This window comes from Tachypleus tridentatus, chromosome 12 (assembly GCF_004210375.1).
Source record: "Tachypleus tridentatus isolate NWPU-2018 chromosome 12, ASM421037v1, whole genome shotgun sequence".
NCBI lineage: Eukaryota > Metazoa > Arthropoda > Merostomata > Xiphosura > Limulidae > Tachypleus > Tachypleus tridentatus.
The window spans coordinates 51,967,153-51,984,083 of NC_134836.1; the positions used below are offsets into that span (position 1 = coordinate 51,967,153).

Below are 16,931 nucleotides of genomic sequence, written 5' to 3' on the forward strand. Positions count from 1 at the left end.
TTCAATGTTCCAAAGTCCAGCACATGGCGAACAGTTCCACATGTATTTATTTATTTTACATTGGTTTTTAACACTCATCGAGTGCATTTACACGAGATACAATATCAGTAAAGTTATATCAACTTAAAACTAATGAGAGTTTCTTGACCTAGATACAATATCAGTACAGTTATATCAACTTAAAACTAATGAGAGTTTCTTGACCTAGATACAATATCAGTACAGTTATATCAACTTAAAACTAATGAGTTTCTTGACCTAGATACAATATCAGTACAGTTATATCAACTTAAAACTAATGAGAGTTTCTTAACCTAGATACAATATCAGTACAGTTATATCAACTTAAAACTAATGAGAGTTTCTTAACCTAGATACAATATCAGTACAGTTATATCAACTTAAAACTAATGAGAGTTTCTTAACCTAGCGTAAGGTGACATTATTCTTGATATACTCATTAATTGAGAGACCCTTAGGGGTACCTTCCTCAGGTATAAAGTAGCTATCTAATTCACACAGGAGGTCATTTCTGTGCCAATTTTTTACCCGAAATGATTTAGTAAATTATATAGAAGTCGAGGGGATCTGGGTACTTTGTACACTCTAATGAGTAATGAATTTTGTATTGTTTGTAGTCGAACCCCTTTTTAACATTTTACAAACATAGACGATTACAAACAGTTAATTATTCAAAATAACAGATGTCAAAGGGAGTTATGCAGAAATGTTGTCCATACAATGATATTACGCTGTTTTATTTTTTTTTTTTTTTCAGGGAAATGTCGCAACATTATTCAGGTTACAAGAACGTACAATTTGGCTAACGCATATTTTAGACGGAATTTATATAATACAGCTGATATTCTACTCAATATAAAATTGTACGTTTGTTTGACTCAGTTACTACTAGACTTGAACCAAGCCAGGTGGCAACAGTTAAAATGCAATCATGTTCGTATGATAGATTTCCTATATATCATATAGTTTGTTTTTTAATAACAGGCTAAATTTTATATTCTACGTTGTTTGGCTTTATCTTAAAGGCGTGAAGAAACGAACGACCACATTAATATTACGAAAATAACATTTGTTCGTAGGTTAAAGCCATGCGCCTCCTACATTTCAATATATAATATTTGTCCTAACACAATGAATAAATCACAACCCAAAGCTAGAAGCATATTTAATAAGTTGTCTCTGTTGAAGTCTAGATTTCTTCAGCATAGTAAAAATTAAATACTCACAACAGAAAGAAATCATTGTTGTCGTAATGAAAGGTTGTTTTATTTGTCTTTAGAAAGCTGAATGATGTAGTGCAAACAATGATAAAGTAGGATTAGCACTATAACTAGAAGACACAAAACTGTGCCAGGGTTTGATTACAATGGGGAATTATTAGTCCATTTTCATTTGAATGGAAATGTTAATGTTAAAGGAAAATGTAAATGAACTAAAATATTATTTAAGGTAGCTTCTGAAACGTATTAAGTAAGTTTCACAATTTTGAACTTGTTCTTGAGACGTTACGTGTAGGACTGCAAGAATACATTGAAAACTAAGTTTGTTCTAGTGACGTTACGTATAAGACTGCAAGAATACATTGAAAACTAAGTTTGTTCTAGTGACGTTACGTATAGGACTGCAAGAATACATTGAAAACTAAGTTTGTTCTAGTGACGTTACGTATAGGACTGCAAGAATACATTGAAAACTAAGTTTGTTCTAGTGAAGTTACGTATAGGACTGCAAGAATACATTGAAAACTAAGTTTGTTCTTGGGACGTTACGTATAGGACTGCAAGAATACATTGGAAACTAAGTTTGTTCTAGTGACGTTACGTATAGGACTGCAAGAATACATTGAAAACTAAGTTTGTTCTAGTGACGTTACGTATAGGACGGCAAGAATACATTGAAAACTAAGTTTGTTCTAGTGACATTACGTATAGAACTGCAAGAATACATTGAAAACTAAGTTTGTTCTAGTGACGTTACGTATAGGACTGCAAGGATACATTGAAAACTAAATTTGTTCTTGAGACGTTACGTATAGGACTGCACGGATACATTGAAAACTAAGTTTGTTCTAGTGACGTTACGTATATGACTGCAAGAATACATTAAAAGTTAAGTGTATTTTTTATACCTATGTTTAAAGTAATAGCAAGAAAAAGTTTGACAGTACTAAGATGTCATATTATAGAACTCAGTAAGCAAGGAACAATAATATGTTAGAGAATTTTATTACAAAATTATATGTGTTGTTTCAAATTTTGCGCAATACTACACGAGGATTATCTGCGCTAGTGGTTCTTAATTTAGCAGTGAAAGGCGAGGAGAAAGATAACTAGACATCACCACCCATTACCGACTCTTGGGTCACTCTTTTACCAATAAATAGTAAGATTGACAGTTACATTACAACAATTCCACGATTGAAAGGGCGAACTTGTTTGTTGGAACAGGTATTTGACTTTAGAGCTCCAACCACCTGGCAAGCTAGGCCTCCAAATTAAATCCATTAGATTGAAAAGTTGTAAGTTAGTTATTCGGTAAGGGTGGATGACGTATCTTGAATAACGGAAGGAAGCAAATTATATAAAATTATCACATGTTTTACTGTTGGTTTTCTTCTTTAACAAATTCAACCATGCAAGTTTTTCATCAGGAAGTCAAAGCTACTGACAAGACTCGACATGATAATTTACGTAACACTTAAATATAATAACTAAACACTGACCAAAGGTACACTCAGAATGACTTTACAAAAGGCCCAGATAAACATTATAGGCCAGGCATGGCCAGATGGTTAAGGCACTCGATTCGTAACCTGAGGGTCGCGGGTTCGAATCTCCGTTACATCAAACATGCTCGCCCCTTTCAGCTGTGAGCGCGTTATAATGTGACGTTCAATCCCACTATTCGTTGGTAAAACAGTAGCGCAAGAGTTGGTGGTTGGTGTTGATGACTAGCTGTCTTCCCTCTAGTCTTACACTGTTAAATTAGGGACGGCTAGCGCAGATAGCCCTCATGTAACATTGCGCGAAATTCAAAACAAACTAACAAACAAAACGCTATAATAAAACGTTCTGTGCAGTTAAAATAACGTAGCTGAAGTTGTATTTAATGTGAACATTTTGGACTGCATTATTTTGAACTATATAATATCAAAATGTACTACATTATATGGCCAATGAACCATCTAATGTCAAGGGGTATCACTTTATGTGGACAGTGAACCATCTAATGTCAAGGGGTATCACTTTATGTGGACAGTGAACCATCTAATATCAAGATATATATCTGTGCGTGTTTTTCTTATAACAAAGCCACATCGGGCTATCTGCTCAGCCCACCGAGGGGAATCGAACCCCTGATTTTCGCGGTGTAAATCCGAGACATACCACTGTACTAGCGGGGGGAGATATATATCTAAAACGAACATTTAGTCATTCAGTCTTAATGTCATTAACCCACGATGAACATTGTTTGTAATCCATTCATTAATTAATTCATTGTAATCCATTAGAAATGACGTTCTTCATCCATTCTTTAGAAACAATTATCATTTTCTCCAACTCTAGTTCAAGAATTTATCACAATATACTGATTTAGAATTATATTTATCATATCTGAATTTAGTCTTTTATCAGCAACGAGATAATTATGCGACTTGGAGGGCTTTTCATTTAAATTTGTTTTTTTTTTTTTAATATCGCACAAAACTACTCGAGGGTTATCTGTGCTAGCAGTCCATAATTTAGTAGTGTAAGACTAGAGGGAAGGCAGCTAGTCATCACCACCCACCGCCAACTCTTGGGCTACTCTTTTACCAGCGACTAGTGGGATTGACCATCACATTATAACGCCCCCACGGCTGAAAGGGCGAGCATGTTTGGCACGACGGGGATGCGAACACGCGACCTTCAGATTACGAGTCGCACACCTTAACACGCTTGGCCATGTCGGGCCTTATGAACACTCAATTCGATATATTACCACTGTCAGTAACAAAGTACGATTGTTGTTTTAGCGTAAAGCTATACAAAAATGAGCTATACTCACGGCAGGAAATCAAACACCAGGTTTTAATGTTACAACTCCATAAACTTATGGCTAATTCACCGAAGAATAGATGCTTCAAATTAGAATTCAGTTCTTGATATCTGCCTTTGGATTTTTTCTCTTTCAACTGTTTTTAATTAGAAAAGTTAAAATTCAACTTAGTGCATACATCATACAAATTCATTAATTGTTATTTCGTAAAACAGCATATATATATATATATATATAATATGGAAGCTATGATTGTTTAAAATGCCCACGAAGTTTTAATATATTTGTGTTTTATAACTACAAATAAAGTGCCTTATATCACCACATAACAACACAATCTGATATTATAATGTCACTTGATTCGGCGTTCCCCGCTAATACAGCGGCAAGCCTACGAATTTATAACGCTAAAATCAAGGGTTCGATTCCCCTCGGTTGACTCACTAGATAGCCCGATGTGGCTTTGTTATAAGGAAAACATATGATGTCACTTATTTCTAGAATTATGATGTCTATTCTAATGTAATATCTGCTTTACATTTCTTCAGAATGAACAGCTCATGTTGTTTCTATGTATGTACTTTATATGTATACACAATACGAACCAGCTATTTAAAAGGTTTTATCAATAATCAAATATTCACGAAAAATTTTGGTTAAGAAACGACGGAATGTTATTGACTTTGTCGAATACTGAGTTCGATCGTTCTCTCTTTTTAGTATTTAATAATGTGCTCCTACTATAGTATTTATTCAGCATACTAAGTTTTTCGACACCATAAAATTTCGGTTTTTCTCAGGTGCCACATGTTAAGTTCTCAAAACAATTCACAGTACTTCCTAAACAACATAAATATCTATTGTTGCCAGTAACAACGAATACTAATAGGAATAGTGCCTTTAAAAACAGTGAATAATATGCAGTTAATACTTAATACTTTGTCCTCGGTTCAGAACTCCGTTTTGCTAATGGAAAACATGAAGGCTTTATACAAGGCAGTTTTATTAGCTCTAGTCTGGATCCCAACAACTGCGATAAAAGATGTTAAGACGTTGAAAATTATTAGTGGCCATTATCAGCCTATTAGCCATCAAGGTTTAGCGCTCTCTGCTGGCAGCGAGATACAATGTATAAGCCTCTGTTTAACTAACGACACTTGTTTGGGTGTTAACTACAACTATAATTTCAGTCACTGTCAGATGTTGGACTTTATTTCTGAACAGGACTTCGATCCTCAGGACGGTTTCGCCGTATTTGCAAAGATAGTAAGTTAAAACCAATAACATTTCATATTTTAAGTGTTTAGAAAAAAAAAACTTATCATAGGAAATATAATGCTCATAAATCATTTAAACAGTTATCATACAGTGTTTTATCTTATTTTGAAATATCTTTAGAAGGTTGTTATTTTGAATTACCATTTTAACGATATTCCGGTTTTATTGGCTCATAAATTTTATGTTCTGCACTTACTCAAAAAATATGTTTTAGCAGAACTACATTTAAAACGCAAAGACAGGAAATTTCGAGATTTCTAGTTGCGAAAACTTATCGATGGTAATAGTAACACATCTGACGAAATCTTTGAACACAAGAATGTTAAACAGCCACCGTAAAAATTATGAATTCTTTGAACTCAGAGATGTTTAACAGACACCGTAAAAATTATGTATTCCTTGAACATAAGAATGTTAAACAGCCACCGTAAAAATAATGAATTCCTTGAACATAAGAACGTTAAACAGACACCGTAAAAATCATGAATTCCTTGAACACAAAAATGTTAAACAGCCACCGTAAAAATTATGAATTCCTTGAACTCAGAGATGTTTAACAGACACCGTAAAAATTATGTATTCCTTGAACATAAGAATGTTAAACAGCCACCGTAAAAATAATGAATTCCTTGAACACAAGAACGTTAAACAGACACCGTAAAACTTATGAATTCCTTGAACATAAGAACGTTAAACACTCACAGTAAAAATTATGAATTCCTTGAACTCAAGGATGTTAAACAGCCACCGTAAATATTATGAATTCCTTGAACATAAGAACGTTAAACAGTCACAGCAAAAATTATGAATTCCTTGAACTCAAGGATGTTAAACAGACACCGTAAATATTATGAATTTCTTGAACATATTAACGTTAAACAGCCACCGTAAAAAATATGAATTCCTTGAACATATTAACGTTAAACAATCACCGTAAATATTATGAATTCCTTGAACTCAAGGATGTTAAACAGCCACTGTAAAAATTATGAATTCCTTGAACTCAAGGATGTTAAACAGCCACCGTAAAAATTATGAATTCCTTGAATTCAAGGATGTCAAACAACCACCGTAAAAATTATGAATTCCTTGAACTCAAGGATGTTAAACAGCCACCGTAAAAATTATGAATTCCTTGAATTCAAGGATGTCAAACAGCCACCGTAAAAATTATGAATTCCTTGAACTCAAGGATGTTAAACAGCCACCGTAAAAATTATGAATTTCTTGAATTCAAGGATGTCAAGCAGCCACCGTAAAAAATATGAATTCCTTGAATTCAAGGATGTCAAACAATCACCGTAAATATTATGAATTCCTCGAACTCAAGGATGTTAAACAGTCACTGTAAATATTATGAATTCCTTGAACTTAAGGATGTTAAACAGCCACCGTAAATATTATGAATTCCTTGAACATATTAACATTAAACAATCACCGTAAATATTATGAATTCCTTGAACATAAGAACGTTAAACAGTCACAGTAAAAATTATGAATTCCTTGAACTCAAGGATGTTAAACAGCCACCGTAACTATTATGAATTCCTTGAACTCAAGGATGTTAAACAGCCACCGTAAATATTATGAATTCCTTGAACATATTAACGTTAAACAGCCACCGTAAAAAATATGAATTCCTTGAACTCAAGGATGTTAAACAATCACCGTAAATATTATGAATTCCTTGAACATATTAACGTTAAACAGCCACTGTAAAAATTATGAATTCCTTGAACTCAAGGATGTTAAACAGCCACCGTAAAAATTATGAATTCCTTGAATTCAAGGATGTCAAACAGCCACCGTAAAAATTATGAATTCCTTGAACTCAAGGATGTTAAACAGCCACCGTAAAAATTATGAATTTCTTGAATTCAAGGATGTCAAACAGCCACCGTAAAAATTATGAATTCTTTGAATTCAAGGATGTCAAACAATCACCGTAAATATTATGAATTCCTTGAACTTAAGGATGTTAAACAGCCACCGTAAAAATTATGAATTCCTTGAATTCAAGGATGTCAAACAGCTACCGTAAAAATTATGAATTCCTTGAACACAAAAACGTTAAACAACCACCGTAAAAATCATGAATTCCTTGAACTCAAGGATGTTAAACAGCCACCGTAAATATTATGAATTCCTTGAACATATTAACGTTAAACAGCCATCGTAAAAATTATGAATTCCTTGAACATATTAACGTTAAACAGTCACCGTAAAAATTATGAATTCCTTGAACATATTAACGTTAAACAGTCACCGTAAAAATTATGAATTCCTTGAACTCAAGGATGTTAAACAACCACCGTAAATATTATGAATTCCTTGAACATATTAACGTCAAACAGCCACCGTAAAAATTATGAATTCCTTGAACATATTAACGTTAAACAGTCACCGCAAATATTATTAATTCCTTGAACACAAAAACGTTAAACAGCCACCGTAAAAATCATCAATTCCTTGAACTCAATGATGTTAAACAGCCACTGTAAAAATTACGAATTCCTTGAACTCAAGGATGTTAAACAGCCACCGTAAAAATTATGAATTTCTTGAATTCAAGGATGTCAAACAGCCACCGTAAAAATTACGAATTCTTTGAATTCAAGGATGTCAAACAATCACCGTAAATAGTATGAATTCCTTGAACTTAAGGATGTTAAACAGCCACCGTAAAAATTATGAATTCCTTGAATTCAAGGATGTCAAACAGCTACCGTAAAAATTATGAATTCCTTGAACACAAAAACGTTAAACAGCCACCGTAAAAATCATGAATTCCTTGAACTCAAGGATGTTAAGCAGCCACCGTAAATATTATGAATTCCTTGAACATATTAACGTTAAACAGCCATCGTAAAAATTATGAATTCCTTGAACATATTAACGTTAAACAGTCACCGTAAAAATTATGAATTCCTTGAACATATTAACGTTAAACAGTCACCGTAAAAATTATGAATTCCTTGAACTCAAGGATGTTAAACAACCACCGTAAATATTATGAATTCCTTGAACATATTAACGTCAAACAGCCACCGTAAAAATTATGAATTCCTTGAACATATTAACGTTAAACAGTCACCGCAAATATTATTAATTCCTTGAACACAAAAACGTTAAACAGCCACCGTAAAAATCATGAATTCCTTGAACTCAATGATGTTAAACAGCCACTGTAAAAATTATGAATTCCTTGAACTCAAGGATGTTAAACAGCCACCGTAAATATTATGAATTCCTTGAACATATTAACGTTAAACAGCCACCGTAAAAAATATGAATTCCTTGAACATATTAACGTTAAACAATCACCGTAAATATTATGAATTCCTTGAACTCAAGGATGTTAAACAGCCACTGTAAAAATTATGAATTCCTTGAATTCAAGGATGTCAAACAGCCACCGTAAAAATTATGAATTCCTTGAACTCAAGGATGTTAAACAGCCACCGTAAAAATTATGAATTCCTTGAATTCAAGGATGTCAAACAGCCACCGTAAAAATTATGAATTCCTTGAACTCAAGGATGTTAAACAGCCACCGTAAAAATTATGAATTCCTTGAACTCAAGGATGTCAAACAGCCACCGTAAAAATTATGAATTCCTTGAACTCAAGGATGTTAAACAGCCACCGTAAATATTATGAATTCCTTGAACATATTAACATTAAACAGCCACCGTAAAAATTATGAATTCCTTGAACATATTAACGTTAAACAGTCACTGTAAATATTATGAATTCCTTGAACACAAAAACGTTAAACAGCCACCGTAAAAATCATGAATTCCTTGAACTCAAGGATGTTAAACAGCCACCGTAAATATTATGAATTCCTTGAACATATTAACGTTAAACAGTCACCGTAAAAATTATGAATTCATTGAACATATTAACGTTAAACAGTCACCGTAAAAATTATGAGTTCCTTGAACTCAAGGATGTTAAACAGCCACCGCAAAAATTATGAATTCCTTGAACTCAAGGATGTTAAACAACCACCGTAAATATTATGAATTTCTTGAACATATTAACGTTAAACAGCCACCGTAAATATTATGAATTCCTTGAACACAAGAATGTTAAACAGCCACCGTAAAAATTAAGATAAAATTGTATATTTGTTTAACTCTATTCACCTTAGGGCCTGGCATGGCCTCGCGCGTTAAGGCGTGCGCTTCGTAATCTGTGGATCGCGGGTTCGCGCCCGAGTCGCGCCAAAACATGCTCGCCCTCCCAGCCGTGGGGGCGTTATAATGTTTCAGTCAATCCCACTTTTCGTTGGTAAAAGAGTAGCCCAAGAGTTGGCGGTGGGTGGTGATGACTAGCTGCCTTCCCTCTAGTCTTACACTGCTAAATTAAGGACGGCTAGCACAGATAGCCCTCGAGTAGCTTTGTGCGAAATTCCAAAACAAACAAAACTATTCACCTCTCGTGTCATACCTCTCCTTTCAGACGTTAGGTCTACGGTCCTATAACGCTAGCAACTGGGTTCCATCGCCCATGGTGGGCACAGCACGATTAGCTCATTGTGTAGCTGTGCGGTTAACTACAAAGAATAAAATAAAAGTATATTAATAACAAATATATGTTTACTTTAACGCAAAGCAACACCATGTTATCAGAATTCCCAGTTCTTTCTACTATCCATATACAAGTTTGTAAATACATATTTTGTATAAATGTCGCTTTCATGTATACGAATTTTTCTAAACAGTTTTAAAGGTATTTTTGGTTCTCACTTTGAATATCGAGCCACTAAAATGCAAATTTCTCCAAGTTAATATTTCAAGTAACCAAACAATCAACACTGTTTGATCTGTCTGATATAACACACTATGGTGTTTAGTGTTACTGATATAGAAATGTTTACTTTAAAGAGGAGCTGTAGTGATTATCCATGTAAAAATGGCGGAACCTGTCTAGACCGTCCTTTCGACTTTAACACCTACAACCGTTTCAACTGCACTTGTCTGCAAGCGTTCTCAGGGTCCTTTTGTGAAATCGGTGAGTTATTGTACACTTTTCTATTCTTGTAATTTTAATTTTTTAAATATTACTAGTTATAATTAACTGATTAAAATATTAAAGATTCTGCTTAACATATTAGCGAGCAAAAGTTACATTTTTAATATAAACATATATTACACGAAGCGAAACTAGGATAGTGCGGATATGCAGTAAGAATTGAAGAAGAATATGCAATTAAAATAACATTGGATATGCAAGTGGAGTGACAAAAAATGATGAGAAATCAGAGAGTATGATGCAAAGATGCAGTGGACAGGGATGTGAAGGACGTCAGTGGAAGACTTCATCAAGGTCTTAAGAAGTCGTAAGAACAAAGATTTATTATAACAGATCTATAATTGTACAACCAGTTCTGACTAACTATGTTAAAGTGATTATTTTATATCCGACTCTTTAGTCCTAGTTTCGTTTCGTTTTATAAAAGAAGATCTGAAAAATTCCCAACATTGAGTTTGCGAGTCCTTTTAACTTTTAACTGTATGCTAAAATATTTACTATTTCTTAATTAAGTCGACAACGATCTTCAAACTGAGCAGGTCTTATTTACAATAGTATTATATCAGTAGTTTAACTATTTTGTTTATCAGATTATCTTATGTATAACACATAACACCCACAATGTGCACAAGAAGACCTTACCTTAGCAGGTAATGTTTTACCCACCTTAAGAAAAAATAAAATATACTTTTGGAACCCTTAGAAAAATTAAAAGAGACTTAAGAAACTCTCACAAAAATTAAAATATACTTTAGAAACCCTTGGAAAACTTAAAATACAACTTAGAAACCCTTACAAAAATAAAAATAGACCTAAGAAGCATTTATAAAAAATAAATGACTTTTTGAACCTTTGGAAACATTAATCGGGCTTTAGAAATCTTTAGAAGATTAAAATATTCTTTAAAAATATTTAGTAAAATTAATACATTATTTATAAGCTGTTATAAAAATTAAAATTTAGAAACCTTTAGAAAAGCAAAGCAACTTTTAGAAACCCCCAGAAAAAATTTAAACAGACTTCAGAAATATTTAGAAAATTAAAGCAGACATTAGTAAGATTTAAATAAATGAAAACAGAATTTATAATATCATCCTTTGCTCAAATTGTGGATTATTTCAATGCCATTATAAAAACGTTTAGAGTACCAAACAGTGTGTTAGTGTTTTCTTATAGTGAGGCTACATTCGGCTATCTGCTGAGCCCACCGCGGGGAATCGAACCCCTGATATTAACGTTGTAAATCCGTAGACATACCGCTGTACTAGCGGGGATAAATACCAAATAACTGAATGAAAAAGAAATAACACATAACGACATATTTGATTTTGCCTTATACAGTTCAATATTATATATAATTTAATTTCATGAACCTTACTAAATGTATAATGAAGTGGTGAAGAAAATAAGATACGTATATATTGAAAAGTATTTATTAAAATTCTATAAAGGAAAATATCCCAATAATGAAATTCACCATTCAATTTATACAACACATTTTGAAAGCTCGTACAACCTTTAGAAAACGAAAACAGCATTTAGTAAAAAGTTTATTCGTTTTTTTAATTTCGCGCAAAGCTACTCGAGGGCTATCTGCGCTAGCCGTCCCTAATTTAGCAGTGTAAGACTAAAGGGAAGGCAGCTAGTGATCACCACCCACCGCCAACTCTTGGGCTACTCTTTTACCAACGAATAGTGGGATTGACCGTCACATTATAACGCACCCATGGCTGAACGGGCGAGCATGTTTGGTGCGACTGGGATTCCAACCCGCGACCCTCGAATTACGTGTCGAACGCCTTAACATGCTTGGCCATGCTTAGTAAAGAGTATAATGGAAAATATAGTTGAAAAACTTGTGAAGTGGTACAACCTTGAAATTCACTAAGGCGTACTTTCATCAGGTTCGTATCTTCACTGGTTCGTTTGTAATTCACTAAGACGTACTTTCATCAGGTTCGTACCTTTACTAGTTTGTTTGTAATTCACTAAGACGTACTTTCATCAGGTTCGTATCTTCACTGGTTTGTTTGTAATTCATTAAGACGTACTTTCATCAGGTTCGTATCTTCACTGGTTTGTTTGTAATTCACTAAGACGTACTTTCATCAGTTTCGTATCTTCACTAATTTGTTTGTAATTAAGCACAAAGATACATAATGGACTATCTTTGCTCTTCCCACCACGGGTATCGAAACACGATTTTTAGTGATGCGAGTCTGCAGAAATACCACTGTGCCACTGGGGGACATCTTCATTGGAAAGGTAAATGTGCGTTTATGCAACTACTGTGGACTTGGTTTCATTCATTTGTTGTTAAGCACAAAACAATAAAAAGAGCTATTTGTATTCTGACCATCTTCAGCATCGAAACTTGATTTTTAACTTTGTAAGCCCGCAGACATTCCGCTGAGTTAATGGGGCATAACTATTTGGATTTCTTATACTTGAATTTTTCTCTAATGTGTTTCACCCCGTTCTTATTTCATGCCAAAAACTGTAATGTTCATAATATTCACGTGAAGTGAAAACTTCCACCGAATGAAGGAGGGCAGTGAGTCAAGTTATATGGAATTTGTGAAAGAATGCACATTGTTTTGTACTGCCTAATGCAAAAGTGTCCAATACTCACTAGATCTTTATTGTCGTTTGTAAACCATGCCTGATGCAAAATTGTCCAATACTCACTAGATCTTTATCGTCTTTTGTAAACAAATTATGTGGAAAAATCCAAATGTTTCTTTGTGTTTCAATACAGATTGTTTGGAAAACAAAAACCACAATAAATATTTTTATTTTAGGTATCAAACCACAGACAACAGGAATGACATGAGACAAACGTTGTTCTACGATGCCCTTTGCACCTGTGGTGCTAATTTGGAAAAAAAAAGAAAAAAGAGTTAGTTGAAATAAGGAAATTCGGTAATGACGAATAACAAAGAGGGTTTCGAATTCGCTTCCTTCGTGTTAGCTAGGTTCTTTCTGTTGTATTAAAATTCCCTCGTAAAGTTGCACAAGTAGTCTCATGACATCGTCATTCCTAATCTTTAACTGCGAGACTAGATGGAAGACCGCTAATGAACAGCACTAATTGTCTAACCAACTAGTGGGATTTGACTGCCCATCTTATAATGTAATAAAACCATAGGAGTTCGGAATGTGGTTTTCGTAAAACGAGATGCAAAACATTAAATCTGAAATTCACATTACGAAACTACTGGTCTCCTAGTGGGTCAATGGTAAGTTACCAGTTTCCGCTTCTTCTTTGTGGGTATTTGGGTATGTTGAATTTTTAAATACCCAGAAAGGTCAGGTACACGTTCTTCTCTCTTCTTCTTGTATGTCACGCAACAGAGTGGTATTACTTTTCAATTGTTTTTTTTCCTCACCTTCCAATACACTGTACCACTGTCTGAGCCTTTACAAGACCATCTTATATCAATCACATCACACTACACGTTCACACTTCTAAAGAGCTCACAAAATCGCTGCTTATCTCTTCTCTCGCCAATAACAAAATCATTAACAATTTTACAATATTAAAATACGTAATTCGATTTCCCACGGCGGATAAAGTGCAGATATCCCGTTGTGTAGAATTTATGTTAATCTACTGACTAGTGGGCCATTTCAGACTAACTCAGATGCCAGTTACGAATAGTTATACTATTTTATTTTGAATACTATAAATTTTAATAGTTAGCAGACTTACAATAGTATAATCCAGGGTTCGATTCCCCACGGTGAACATAGTATATATCCTAACATGGTTTGGCTCTAAATGAACAACCAAACAACAATTGTGAGAAAATATAAATATTTATTATTCAATTTGACGAAGCTGTTACATCAAAGAAAAGTTTCCTTAAGATGTGATAGCGTTGTTAGATTGTTCACAATTAGTTTAGTGAACTAAGCAACGTTTTACAGAAGTAAAATGAAGTGATTTAATTTTCTACAATAAATTATTCTTGGTGATACGCTAAATCTTTGTTAATGTTTGATTAGAATTATGATTATATGACGCTGAGGTATACTAACGGGTAAAGAAGAATTATTATTGAATGCAACCAAAATTATATTAACAGTATGTCTTTGGTTTCATACTGCAATACCAACATTATTTCTTTTATAAAGCTTATACAGTGTTACATATATTCACTAGTTAGTCTTAGGTACATCTTGAAGTATTTTGAAGCGCCATCTGATAACGATAATTTATATTATTTTCAGTTCCTCCTGGGTACAAGTTTCATGGATCATCATACTTTAAATTTTTCAACAATACTGTAATAAGGCAGGTTGCTATCGATAACTGTCAGCTCGATGGTGCTCGCTTGGTTGAAATACCTGATCAAGCTACTTTGAACTTCTTTCAGTACGAACTAGTTACTTCCAATTTAGTTAACATTTGGATTGGACTATACAAACTCAATGGTGTATGGCAGTACCCGTCGACTGGATTCTCTCTTTGGTACACAAATCAACCTTCTGGAGATGGTAAATGTGCAGAAGTTATGGTGAAAAGAGGCTACACTTTTAATGATTTACGTTGTACTTACACACGTAATTACATATGTGAAATTGTAATACCATAGAAATGTAATTCACTGCACGCGTGACGAACTATATTTTTCATCTGAGAAAAAAATTGTTAAAGCACTTCGTGAACTGGTTCTTCAATCACAAGTTGTGGCGGATTGTTTTTAAAGTTTATTCACTGTTTTTTCTCTACTTGCACATTTTCAATTGTATTACTAACTTATGAATTAGATATTCGTAGGGTTTAAGAAAAATGGGAACAAGGTAAACAAAGAGAACAATAAAAGAGGCTAGAGAATCTCCTGACAACCACCGTATACAAACAAATGTGAAATCGATGTTGATCGAACGATAACACTTTGGACAACTTTGTGAGAAATGACATCAAATAACAGCTTACAGTTTAGATCGGAATACTTATCACACTGTTTTATTAGTTTAGATCGGAATACTTATCACACTGTTTTATTAGTTTAGATCGGAATACTTATCACACTGTTTTATTAGTTTAGATCGGAATACTTATCACACTGTTTTATTAGTTTAGATCGGAATACTTATCACACTGTTTTATTAGTTTAGATCGGAATACTTATCACACTGTTTTATTATTCGTAACAAGTATAAACGACTTTAAACATTTTGATCCTGCCCCTTTACCATAAAATCGAACAGAAACACTGTTTCAATCGATTTTAGTCATAAGATAGAGAATCATAATAAAACAACTGATGTAAATATGCATTTTTATGGGTTCACACAGTCAATTTATCGCATTGATGTAAGAAGGTGGAAATAAGATCAGAACTAGAAAACACAACATAAATACTTCCCTCACTGACACAATATAAATACTTCCCTCTTGGACACAACGTAAATACTTTTCTCACAAACTTACATAGACAGTTCCCTCATGGACACAACGTTAATACTTCCCTCACAGACTTACATAAATACTTCCCTTACAAACTTACATAAATACTTCTTTCATGGACACAACGTAAATACTTCCCTCTTGGACACAATAAAAATACTATTCTCACAAACTTACATATATACTTCCCTCACAGACTTACATAAATACTTCCTTCTTAGACACAATATAAATACTTTCGTCACAAACTTACATAGATACTTCCCTCACAAACACAGCGTAAATACTTTCGTCACAAACTTACATAGATACTTCCCTCACAAACACAGCGTAAATACTTCCTTCATAAACACAACGTAAGTACTTCCCTCACAAAGTTACATAAATGTTCGAATATTAGATAACAAACACTTTTAGCTTCAACAATACCTCAATACGTATAAAGGATATTCAAGTTGTTTGTTGCGACTGTTTCTACAACGCCAACTTGACAACAACGAAAACTCTATTGCCGTCAAAAGACGTGTTCTGCCACAATAAAAGCTAAACCTTACAAGTGGCACTTTGACAAAACTATAAATTGTCTGGTTTATGAAATCTTATTTAAAACTGGGTTTCACAAAGTCTATCGGTGAAACCGGAATACAAACTTAGAAACATACACGATGGTAATTAAGATAAGTGTAAAAACCCCTCCATTGGGTTGATTGTCTAACATGACTCGCCCTAGGAAAGCTGTTTAAACTGAGATTTCAAACCTTGCAAAGCGTGTTTTTGATGGGAAATCGTGCTTTAAAACAGCGATTCAGAAAGATACGTACTGTAACGTAACATTAACCGAGAGCAAAGTTTGTTTCAGGTCAAGTTGTTGTTTTTTTAAAAACTTGCAACTGGTTTTAATATATTTCCACCCACTATTTTTAACCTAAATACTGCATTTACCAAACAATTGGATACCAAACCAAATAAGATTATTTTACAGGTACATTCTCATCTACAACAAAGGATAGTGTAATGTCCTCTTATGGTAGAAAAAACACTTCTGATTTAAAGAATTACAAGAAACATGCTGATTGGTTCGTTCTTTTTTTACCGCCAAACATCACGGGCCGAGGGTGAAAGAGTACAGTTGAGTACA

The 16,931-nt window shown here is 33.7% G+C and overlaps 1 protein-coding gene across 2 annotated transcripts in view; it reads left to right on the forward strand.

Moving 5' to 3' along the window:
• The window catches only part of LOC143233321 (brevican core protein-like), a 97,983-nt gene extending 81,281 nt beyond the window's left edge, over window positions 1–16,702 (forward strand). The window contains exons 1-3 of one of the 2 annotated variants that reach the window (XM_076469448.1): window positions 4,977–5,325; window positions 10,230–10,356; window positions 14,611–16,702. In XM_076469448.1, the coding sequence (XP_076325563.1) occupies window positions 4,978–5,325; window positions 10,230–10,356; window positions 14,611–14,975 (840 nt within the window). In that variant the 5' untranslated portion in view covers window position 4,977 and the 3' untranslated portion in view covers window positions 14,976–16,702. Of the gene's footprint in view, window positions 1–4,976; window positions 5,326–10,229; window positions 10,357–14,610 lie in introns of those variants that run through there. The other variant, XR_013018098.1, reaches the window with a different exon arrangement.
• Window positions 16,703–16,931: the final 229 nt, after the last annotated feature.